Below are 12082 nucleotides of genomic sequence, written 5' to 3'. Positions count from 1 at the left end.
GCGTGGCCTTCTGCAAATAAATAAAAAACCATCATTCCAAAAATCCCCACTTCAAGACAAACCTTTTTTTTTAAATGTAAAGTACAGGACAAAGGCATAGTCGTAGATGAAGATGGGGAAGATGTCAGCTGTCTTAGCAGTGTGCGGTGCCGCAGGAGGGCTTCATTCAAAGTTAAAGGGGTTGTAAACCCTTGAGGTTTTTCACCTGAATGCATTCTATGCATTAAGGTGAAAAACCTTCTGTACGGCAGCAGCCCCCCAGGGCCCCCCTTTTACTTACTTGAACCTGATTGTTTCATCGACATGGACGAGCACAGCAGCTCGAGCATAGCAGCTCCAGCCGCTGTCTTGGGTCCTCTTTGGATAAAATGATAGCAGCAGGAGCTTTCCTGCTGCCTATTGCAATTTAAGGGGGGAGGGGGGGGCGGTTGGTGGTCAGCAAAAAGGCAGCTTAACCATGCATTTTTGCCACCCTCCAACCACAACTCTAAACAAAGCCTTAGTGTTTTTGTTGAAGATTAGTTTGAGGGTTAGTGTTAGGGTATCGAGTAGGGTTTTGCCAGGTTAGTTAGAGTTACTGGTAGTTAGAGGGTTAGCATTAGTGTTATTGTAAGGGTTAGCTTAAGGGTTTAGTTGCTAGGTCAGAGCGAGTTAGTTTGAGGGTGATTGCTAGGGTTATTGGGAAGGTTAGTGTTACAAGTATGGGAAGGGTTAGATGACAGGATTACAAGTTGGATTAGTAATTTACCACAATGTTTAGCCTTTTCTTTTGATACGAAAGGAAGCATGTGTTCTCTGTCTCCTCTCAAATCAATAATACGTATAATAGTGCCATTTTCCAGTGAATGTTAGAAATGAAAACCTCAATTTGCTTCTATCCAGCTGCTTTCTATTAATACACCACTTCATAGACGATATTGTTTCACATGCAGATAGTTCTGTTTATAATCAGAAATTTAGATTCTGCCAGCTGCTGATGGGCAGTAGCAAGTAATCTGTAGCATGTCTTATCCTGGGGATGTTTGCACAGCTTGGCTAAATTGTTGATTTCCTTTTATGAGTCTGAATACAGTTTTACTGCTTGATTTATAATCAGAAATGGGACCAAAGCTTATTTCTGAAAAATTTCATTTATAAGTCTTTGTTTTGCGTATTTGATAGAAACAAATGCAATACTATGTAACCATGTAACATGAGTACATGTGAATTTTGTTCAGATGAACAAAGTGGGAGTTTTCACTAAATCTTTCTCTGGACACAAATTATGACAAAAAGTTCAAATATCAAAGAAACACACGCTAATAACATGTGACCCTCTACCTCTGTTACTGCTGCTTAAAGTGTTATACACCTGCTCAATTCTTTACATTATAAACCACAGCGCATTACAGTATATACCAAATTACATATAACTTAAACTGCTGCAAACATATGAGTCATTTTGGACTACACATAAAAAATAAACTGTCAGCGAAAAAAAAAAAAAATAATTGTTTAAGTGTCCCACTAATGTTCCTTCCACTCTGAACCTTCTTCTTTTAAATGTGATCTGTGCTCAAATATTAACCAAAAAATTGCCAAAGTGCTCAAAAGACATCATAAGGTGAAGTGTGACACACATCCCTCCCGTGTCCTTACTCACCAGAAAAAATGGACCCTCAGCTGTTAAACATAAGGGTCTAACACGCTTATTCTTCTGAAAGGGTGCTTGGTTGATCTTCTTACTAAATTCCCCAGGGACAGATGCAATGGGATGTGCAGCTGCCAATGTTGGTCTCGCTTGTAACCAACCAGGATCAACAGAGGGAGAGAACTCTCATAGTGTAGTCAATTTATTTAATTAAAAAGAGTAAAATCACACTTAGAAACTGGAAAACATGTATCTGCTTTACAAGGCATAGGATGCTGGGCTGCCAATGGTGTATGGACACCTACCGGGTTAGCTGTGTGCGTTCCACGGGTACGTGAATGTGACGTTACTCGGAAACCGGAAATTTCATCAGCGCGTTTTGTCCCTCCCACGCGGGGTCTTCAAAGACGCCGTGTGGAAAGGGTGAAAAGTGTCTCTCCCTCTTTTGATCCTGGTTGGTCACAAGGGGCACCAACATTAGCAGCTGCACATCCCATTGCATCAGTCCCTGGGGTATTTAGGAAGAAGATCAACCAAGCACCCTTTTACCATAATAAGTGTGTTAGACCCTTATGCCTAACAGCTGGAAATCCAGCTGTAAGGACACGGTGTGGGCCACATTTCACCTTATGATGTTTTTTGAGCACTTCAGCACTTGTTTGATTAATATTTGACCATGGAGCACCTTTTAAAGAAGAAGGTTCATGGTGGTATGAACATTCTTGGGACACTTTAACAATTTATTTCTTTTTTTTTCCACTGACAGTTTATTTCTGTGTAGTCCAATATGACTCATGACAAAAAGTTGGCCAATTAAAAAGAAAAAAAAAAAAAGTTGCTGATATTAATCAAATAATTTGAAGCAGTTTGCTACTGTCTGTAATTGTGAACGTGATAATTTAGGCAAAAAATTTCCTACTAACTTTACTAGATAAAAAGCAGGCAATTTTATGCCGCGTACACACGGGCGGACTGTATGGCCTACTTAGTCCGCCGAAACACATTTCAGCGGACAGTCCGCTCGTGTGTGGGCTTCAGCGGACTTTTTCAGCGTGCAGTCCGGCGTACTAAGTATTTCGGATTTTTCGAAATACTGTCCGTCATACTCGCATTTCGGCGGACAATCCGCCCGTGTGTATGCCAGTCCGCCGTACTTTTGAAATGAGCGGACTTTTCCCGCCCGGAGAAAAGTCCGCTCATTTCGAGCGGGTATCCAGGTAGGCGGGGCCCGCGAAGGAGACGTTGCTGGCCCCGCCGCCTGGTATGGACTAAAAAGGGGAACCCCAACGCCGAAAAAAATCGGCGTGGGGGTCCCCCTCAAGTCCACAACAGACCCTTGTCCGAGCACGCTACCCGGCCGGCCAGGAAAGGGGGGCGAGCGAGCGCCCCCCTCCTAAACCGTACCAGGCCGTGTGCCCTCAACATGGGGGGATGCCTTGGGGAAGGGGGGGCCGCGCGGCCCCCCCCACCCCAAAGCACCTTGTCCCCATGTTGATGAGGACAAGGGCCTCTTCCCGACAACCCTGGCCGTTGGTTGTCCGGGTCTGCGGGCGGGGGGCTTATCAGAATCCGGGAGCCCCCTTTAATAAGGGGGCCCCCGGATACCGGCCCCCCACCCTATGTGAATGAGTATGAGGTACAATGTACCCCTACCCATTCACCTGTAAAATAAAAGTACAAAAAAAACACAACACACGAGATAAAATACTTTATTGCACAGCTCCGGGGGTCTTCTCGCCGAACTCCTCTGCTATCTTCTTGTAGCTCTTTTGCTAGCGGAGGAGTCCGGCTTTCTTCCTCGCCGCCGGCCTCTTCTCCCGACTTCGGGGGTCTTGTCCCCCTCTTCGGTTCTTCTGCCGGGCCACCGCCTGTAAAAGAGCTATAAGAAGGCGCGGTGGCCCGGCAGAAGAACCGAAGAGGGGGACAAGACCCCCGAAGTCGGGAGAAGAGGCCAGCGGCGAGGAAGAAAGCCGGACTCCTCCGCTAGCAAAAGAGCTACAAGAAGATAGCGGAGGAGTCCGGCGAGGAGACCCCCGAAGACGGAAGACCCCCGGAGCTGTGCAATAAAGTATTTTATCTCGTGTGTTGTGTTTTTTTTTGTACTTTTATTTTACAGGTGAATGGGTAGGGGTACATTGTACCCCATACTCATTCACATAGGGTGGGGGGCCGGTATCCGGGGGCCCCCTTATTAAAGGGGGCTCCCGGATTCCGATAAGCCCCCCGCCCGCAGACCCCGACAACCAACGGCCAGGGTTGTCGGGAAGAGGCCCTTGTCCTCATCAACATGGGGACAAGGTGCTTTGGGGTGGGGACCCCCCCATGTTGAGGGCACGCGGCCTGGTACGGTTTAGGAGGGGGGGCGCTCGCTCGCCCCCCTTTCCTGGCCGGCCGGGTAGCGTGCTCGGACAAGGGTCTGTTGTGGACTTGGGGGGGACCCCCACGCCGATTTTTTTCGGCGTTGGGGTTCCCCTTTAAGTCAATACCAGGCGGCGGGGTCAGCGAAGTCTCCTTCGCGGGCCCCGCCTACCTGGAGACGCGCTCGAAATGAGCGGACTTTCCTCCGCGTGTGTGGGCGAGTCCGTTCATTTCAAAAGTAGGGCGGATAGTATGGCGGACTTAGTACGCCGTATTAGTCCGCTCAAAAAGTGGTGTGTGTGGTCAAGTCCGTTCATTCGAAAGTATGACGGACTGTCCGTCGGATTGTATGACGGACTAAGTAGGCCATACAGTCCGCCCGTGTGTACGCGGCTTTAGTCACATAAATAAGACTTTTCTGTGTAGCTCTTGCCTAAAAACAATAACATCAGACTGTATAATTACATGTGTTTTTTTCTTTTCTGCAAGTTTCATGCACCAGTTAATGATTAAATATTGATTTACAGTTGATGTGGTATGCCTTTAAGCTACTGTTGAGGAAAAAAAGATGGACCAAATGGGAATTACCACCACGGTAAATTTTAAACGTGGTAAAAAGGCAGGACAGGGGTGCAAGGTCTACATGGTTGTAGACTCTGAAATGTGTTGACATCACAGGTGGGAAAATTGTATTATTATCTGCATTGCTGTCCAAATTTACAATACCTCATATATGTGTCATTTAATTCTGCATGTAGCTGGTTGGAAACATGCTGCTTGCAGAAGACTAAAGGAGGGGGCGGATACTAGACCAGTCACCCTGCGCACACAGAGAGAGCAACAGAGATTGGTCTTTTTTGTAAGAAGCTATGGCACAGAAGCAAGGTTTAATGCACATATCTGGAAGAAATACATAGCAAACCAAGTTTCAAGTAAGAATATACTTGCCACTTTTGTTTAGGTCATACTTGCTTGCTTATCCCAGAGTTCAGCTTTAATCTAAAGTACGTAGCACTTAATGGTTCGTCTTTTTTCATTCTTGTTTTCTGTTTTTACTTATTCCAGGGAGTGGATTTCACATCATAAGCTAAAATGACAGACCTCGTGACTCCAACTCCAGCAGAGATCCCTAAACACATACTGGACATTTGGGTCATCATTCTCCTTATTCTAGCCACCATCTTGGTGATGACATCATTGCTTCTCTTCCCGGCTGCAGCCGTCATAATCTACAGAGTACGGACTCATCCCATCCAAAACAGGCAATAGCAGCATGGAGGAAAACTGTAATTATTACCACTGTGGATTTCAGTGTCATAATGTGGACAGAGAACACATTGGAAAAGGATGCTGAAAGACAATCGATCTGACTCGTGTAGTGTACTGTGGGCCTCTTTTTTTATTTTACATATGGACGTGAAGGTTTGAGAATCCACAGTGCTGTTTTATTTCATAAACACCATGAAACCACCAAAAGCTATTATATTTACATACATTTTCATATGTAAGAAAAATGTGCAATAGTAAACTAAGACAAAAATATTAAAATCGTGTAGTAATGTAATTGCATATTTATTTATAATCATGGTTTCTTAATGGGCTCATCCAGTTATGGTGAAGGTAAAACTCACAGTTTTGTTTCTGAAGGGGGAAAATCCTCTGAATCAGTGTTGTCTTGTAATGGTTGAAAACAACATGGAGTCTGTCTTTTATTACCAATGTCCTCATACAGCACTGTACTTACACTGAAAAGTGAGCATTCCGTTGCCTATTCCAGTGATGGCGAACCTTGGCACCCCAGATGTTTTGGAACTACATTTCCCATGATGCTCTGGCACTCTGCAGTGTAGTGGAGCATCATGGGAAATGTAATTCCATAACATTTGGGGTGCCAAGGTTCACCATTACTGCTATAGGTACTGTCAATATCTCCCAAACATGCACATTTAGGAGATATTTACTGTACATGCAGCCGATGACATCTCCGGCACATGTGCTTTGAAGGAACGGCCACCCGGGTCATTTCTTTAGAGTCTTGTGCCCGTAAATGATGTCATCACGGCTCCAGCTAGTCACACAGTCGGAGACTGTGAACCCGGAAGTTCTAAAACATCTGGGGTGCCAAGGTTCTCCATCACTGGCCTATTCAGACAGGTTATGGTGCAGCAGGCCAGAAGGAGTCAAAAAGCCCTCCAATCAATCAGTGTCCAGCACAGAAGAACCTTATTAAAACAAAAAGTAACTGCAGGCCTCAATTTCATCACAAATATCCAAAACAATATTTGAATCTTCATTTTAGTATAATGGGCAAGGCTATGCAAATCATTTCTTTATACCTCTTGGCCAACTGTTTTCAGAACCATTGGCATATAGTACAGTTACAGTCTAATATTATTGAGCCATTTCATCTGCATGGTTCTGAATACATAGTTGGCCAGTTGGCATTAAGGAATGATTAGGAACAAGTATGTGTGTAAAACATAAAAGCTACTTGCACACCAATAGATGTCCTTGACTAAAACAAACAAATCAACATAAAATAGTGCTACTCTATTACCAGATTAAATCACATCAAATGAATGCAGTGAAATGTCAAACATAAAATAAAAATGAGTCCAAGAAACAACCCCAAAGTGTAAATCCACAAGTAACACAATGTGAGTCCACAGTCACTAAGAGCAAAAAGATTTGACTTGTAGTGTCATCCTCCAACAGGTGCAGAATTATGATGAACCTCTTCAAACAGTTAACCACATCACATCCTCCACTTGCATGCTACATAAAACACAACTACCGGAAATATTTGCCCCTCTGCATTATAGTCAATTATAGTCAAATATTGCTTGATACAGATTCAGATTAGAGTATGCCATCAAAGTGGTCAAAAATTCCCCTCTGACTCTCATTTATAATATAGTAAAACCAACAGTGCTTGTGAAATATAAGCCCACCTCCAGACTCCCAATACATGGTGATATCACAAATGCTCCACTTTACGTGTTTTGTCATAAATTACGTCTGCTGGGGCATATGTTTGACATTTCACTGCATTATTTGATGTCATATAATTTGGCAATAGCGTATCACGGAATGATTTTCTTGGCTTCACGCACAGTCCTAAGATGCAAAATAAACTCCTTGTTTTTGGATTTGTAATGAAAGTAGGAAATAGATAACTTTTGTTTTAAGATACTACTAATGTGTTTCTATTGTTGAGCCTCTGTGACATGTAACGCATTGGATGACAGATCAGCTATCATCACAGTAATTTGGCATAAAGCTTTTTGTGTAAAAGAAAACTGAGAAGAGAGCAATAGAAAGTTACTATTGCCTTTCTTTTTTGGAAAATTCTAATGCACCTCTGGCATTAGTGCTCTCTGAGGAGAGCAGGTTCCTACATTGTCAACCTAGTCCATTGCCTGGAGCGGCACAAAGGCACCTGCACATCACATTGCTGACTGTCAGTAACACAATTATGTGAATAATACGCTTCAGACTGTCATCCTGCCTATCAGTTCAATGCAGCTATTGTCCATGCACATGCGCAGAGATGATGTCAGCACATCTCTTTGCATTACTGTGTGTGAAGGGCTTAGTGGTTACACTTACTTAGGGCAGGGCTGGACTTAGGGGCAAAATGAGCAATTGCCCCCGGCACCCCCTGACAGAAGGGGTCCCCCTCTTTACAGAATTGATATAAAACAATATTTAAAAAATTATATATAAAATAATAAAAATCAAAAATAATAATAAAATAATATAAAATGTATTATAAAAATTACTTTCTTTCATTAAATATATCTTGGGAAGTAAGATTTTGCCAGCCATCATTCGCAGAACTCTGGACTGGTATATTGTATTGTTTTATAAAAATGAATTCTGGCAGCTCAAGCAAACCAGACATAGAGCCCTGTGACTGCATTTTAGAAATGTGTGACTGTCATTGAGAATGTAAACCAGGTCTGTGTAAGTGGCTGACCGTACCTGAAGTGCCCTGGCCCCCCAAGGTCTAAATCTGGCTCTACCTCTGGGGGCCTGTCTATGATGCTCTGCAATAGTATGTCTTCGGTCTTCTGAATCATTTAATTTAGACATCCAGTGGCAGAATGGAATTACTTAGGCAGTGCTGGAGAAGAGGTAGGAATTGCTACTAAAGCTGTGGCTCCCATAAAAAAAAAAAAAAGGACCGAAGTTGGACTTTGAACAGAGCTGTGGACATTTTTCCATGCCTCCTGTCTTTTTGGCAACAAGGAATATACTCATTCACATTACTGGTGTGCAGATGGCTGCTGGAATTAGTATTCATAAATGAATTTAGAATGCATTTCTATAAAGCGATTAGCAAGTCCATAGGACTTCAAAAGGCTTGGCTGGAAATAAATAAAGTGATTTTAAGTTTTGATTCTCCTAAAAAAGTATATATTTCTGCCAGTCTATCTGTATACTGGTGAATCCCTATGTCAGTGCCTCCCTTTGCCATGGTATCATCAAGACATGGGGTACACATAAGACAAAAGAAGTGGAACATTTTTGTTACTTCAAAGCTACTGCATAGGATGGCCGCAGACTACTAAAATGTGTATTTTGAATCCTCTCACATGCAGGAACATGGAACCTAAAGGGCTCTTTCACATGGGGGGCCAAAGTCAGTAAAAAGAGCAGCGGTTTTACCTCCCCTTCAGCCGTTCAACCAAATATTAACATTACGGTCTGACAGGGCTGTACACATGCTGCCATCACAATGCTTTGCTTCATGGCCCCAAGATTTTTAACTCAGGCTGCAGAGTTTGAAAGGCAGCATGGCCTGTCAACTTTCCCATTAAGATCAGTGGGGCTGAAATGCAACTGCAAGTGTATTTAAAGTTTATTTAAAGAAAAAAAAAATCGCCAAGCTTCCTTATTAGTTTAAGATACCATTGTTTTAATTGCTGTTTGCATGCCCACTGGGGAGATTCGCCCTCTGTATATGTACTTGTTATAACTGTCAAAGTGCTAGACACTGAGGTAGGCTCAAACATTTTGAGTTCTTACTAGAACAGAAAATAAGGAATTCTTGGAAGGAGACTGCTGTTCCTGTTCCCTCATTTAGGACAGATTTCCACTTACCGCTGGGTCTATAACACAGAAAGTAAAAGAAAATCTTCCCAATGGGGCACAAAAATTAACAGTTGCTTTCAAAATAAAAAAGATTTTGTAAATAAACGTTAATGGGCAGATGTGTTCTTTTAAAGATATGTTAGAAAGCTGGCCAAAGGCCAGCCTGTATTTGTGAGAGGAGTCTAAGGGGTATATATCCCTCCTCCCTTGGCTGATTCAGTGTTCGATTCATGGTCAGGGTTGCTGCTCGTCGGCTGAGCGCTCCTGGTTTGTTGGCCTCGCACTAAAGATTGCGGTTTAAACAGGGAGGAACCTGCTGTTATTGGTGTTTTTGTGTTTGGCATTTCCATGTTATTTTCATTCAGGCCCTTTAGGGAGTGCCACCTAGGCCAGTACAGGTGCTAGGGCCATGCCCGCCCATACCACACAAGTAGTAGCGGCTGGACAAAGCACACGGGGATAGGGAGGGGGCGTATACCGAATGTTGGGACGAACAATCAGGAGGCAGATGAAGTTGTTGGTATGCAACTTGCTGGTTGGTGTGGGGTGTCAGCTGACCGTCTCGTGTGGAGTGGTGCAATGGTTATGTGAATCGTAGTTCCCCTGGGTACCACTTGGAGCGCTGCGGCCTTGGTGTGAACTACAAGGACCAGGTTGCAGCGCGCTGTTGAGGAGGAATGTGTTGATGTTACAAGAGTCCTGTTGGGTAAATTATCAGTGGAGCGACACAGCAGATTGTGTTGCTGAGTAGGAAGAAAGCAGGGCCCTATCTGTGTATTCGATTCATTACCGGGTTGCTTCGTTATTACGCCTTCCTGTACCATTTTACTCACTGGACAGGAGGGAAATCGCCTCCTTTTTCTTGGGAATGTGTGTGGGAATATAAATAGGGTTTGGATGCTGTGTGACTTTCCTGGCAGAAAACCCTCAATGCCTGCTACTCACCACAATGGCTTTAGTTTCCAGGAGATGTAAACCCTTTACTGTGTCACTGTGCATCATCAGACATTGCCAATTAAATACTTTGTTATGGGGCACTTTCGCCCCCTTCCTGCCCAGGCCAAGTTTCAGTACTGTCGCAGTTCGGGTGGTTGTTGGTGCGGTCATGCAGCGCTATACACACATTACATTTCAACTGCTGGGCATCATGGGAGGGCCCGCTCACCCCCCACTCTCTCCTCACAGGCGGGCCACTTTGGTTAGCATTTAGTCCTGGCATGCACAGGGGGGGAGTATGCCATTTTGTTTTTATGCAATTGTTCAGAGATCCATACTATCCGCCCCATCATTTGGCACCAATATCCATAAGCGATATTGTCACCCCTGTGGCAGTACCCCTGCTCTAAGTCCACCTTTAGTTTGCTTCATCTCTCCCTGGGGGGGGGCAGTGATGTGGTAGCTCCACCTCCATGGTCGTTTCATCTTCATGCCTCAGGGTTTCTGTCATCAACGTGTTCTGCCATTACGTGTTCAGTCTAAGCATTCTTAGTCATAGTGGTTGCCGTCATAGTGTTTCAGTCTCTACGTTTTCAGTCATGACGTATTCAGTTACAGCGGTCGTTGACACAGCGTGTTTCTGTCATAGCATCTTCTGTAGTAACATGGTCTGTCATAGCATGTTTAGTTCATAGCATGTTAGTCACAGCGGTTGCTGTCATAGTGTGTGTCAGTCCATAGCGTTTGTCAGTCCACAGCGTGTTTCAGTCTCACGTGTTCAGTCAGTGTGTTCAGTTTGTAGCATGTTCAGTCATAGCGTGTTCGGTCGTTGCAGGTCCAGTCACTACGGGCTGTAACAGCGCGTGCTGCCATATAGCATGTTCAGTCACACCGGTACTCTCGTAGCGTGTTTTCTCCTAGCTTGTTTCAGTCACAGCAGGTTCGGTTCCAGTCTCAGGAGGTTCCAGTCATAGCAGGTTCCAGTCACAGCAGGTTCCAGTCGCAGCAGTTCTGTCACAGCGTGTTTCTGTCTCAGGGGTCAGGTCATAGCATGTTCTGTTGTTTCCATGCAGTTTCGGCATACACCAATAGCTGTTTTTTGTCTTTGTTGTTTCCATGTCTCATCGTACCTTTCATTCATGTTTTTTTGTATGCCTGGATTTAGTTAGGGATGTTCACATCTCAGGATCTGTCACATCTACAGATCCATATGGGCTGAGGTTTTGTTTTTTAAATGATTGTTGACCACATAACATAACATACGTCATACGATGCACATTTCATTTCATTACACCTGTACGACTACCCACCACAGTCTGTGGGTACACTAGCTCTGAGTGTTCAGTTTAACTACCTGTCTGCGGTGTAGGTTTCTCTGGCTCACTTACTACATACACTGGGGGGGACGTCATCAGGTCATTAACGCGTTGTGGTCTTGTCACACTCAGGTAGGCACAGAGGGGTGGTGTTCTCATGTCTGGCTGTCTGTTATGATTTTCTCCACTTTGTGGTTCTTTGGTTTGGCCATGCTGCACAGTCCTGAAGCAACTAATTCATGTTCACCCCTTCAACCCCATGTGGGGGTTCATAGCATGGTAGCATAGGAGTTGGTCCATACTTCAGCACATAGCGGAGTTTGCCACGGGGGGATTTTCTCTCCCGGACCACAGCCGGAACAGTGGCACATTTCGGATGGTTTCCAATTCTGTCCCAGCTTCATCTATCTATCTCTTCATCTACCAGTGGGGAACATGTTTCAGGCATCATTCTTTTATACAGATTCATGTGGGCTAATATGCTCTCCATGACCTGTTATGATTGCTATACAGGATAGAGGTGACGTTGCTCGTTCAATCAGAGGCAGGGTGTCAACACACTCCCAGCTCCTGCTCTTCCTACATTCCTGTAGGCTAGTCAGCATCCACATAGTCCACCAGTCTTATCAAGCCTTCTGGTTCAATATTTTGAACCATGTAAGGTTTCTTGGCAGGGGCTGTGTGGGAATCTCTCATCCGGTCTTCAGACAGCCCCGTCTGGAAGAATTCCACATCACCATCTCGT

The 12082-nt window shown here is 44.4% G+C and overlaps 1 protein-coding gene across 1 annotated transcript in view; it reads left to right on the top strand.

The window, feature by feature from the left end:
* The window catches only part of SMIM3 (small integral membrane protein 3), a 57905-nt gene extending 52353 nt beyond the window's left edge, over positions 1–5552 (top strand). The window contains exon 2 of the mRNA XM_077468316.1: positions 5054–5552. Within this exon, the coding sequence (XP_077324442.1) occupies positions 5081–5257 (177 nt within the window). The 5' untranslated portion in view covers positions 5054–5080 and the 3' untranslated portion in view covers positions 5258–5552. The remainder of the gene's footprint in view (positions 1–5053) is intronic.
* The last annotated feature ends 6530 nt before the right edge of the window (positions 5553–12082 follow it).

This window comes from Lithobates pipiens, unplaced genomic scaffold (assembly GCF_037356315.1).
Source record: "Lithobates pipiens isolate NorthernLeopardFrog02 unplaced genomic scaffold, aLitPip1_a1.2 Scaffold_8, whole genome shotgun sequence".
In the NCBI taxonomy this organism is placed as follows: domain Eukaryota; kingdom Metazoa; phylum Chordata; class Amphibia; order Anura; family Ranidae; genus Lithobates; species Lithobates pipiens.
This window is presented reverse-complemented; position numbering and strand designations above follow the sequence as displayed.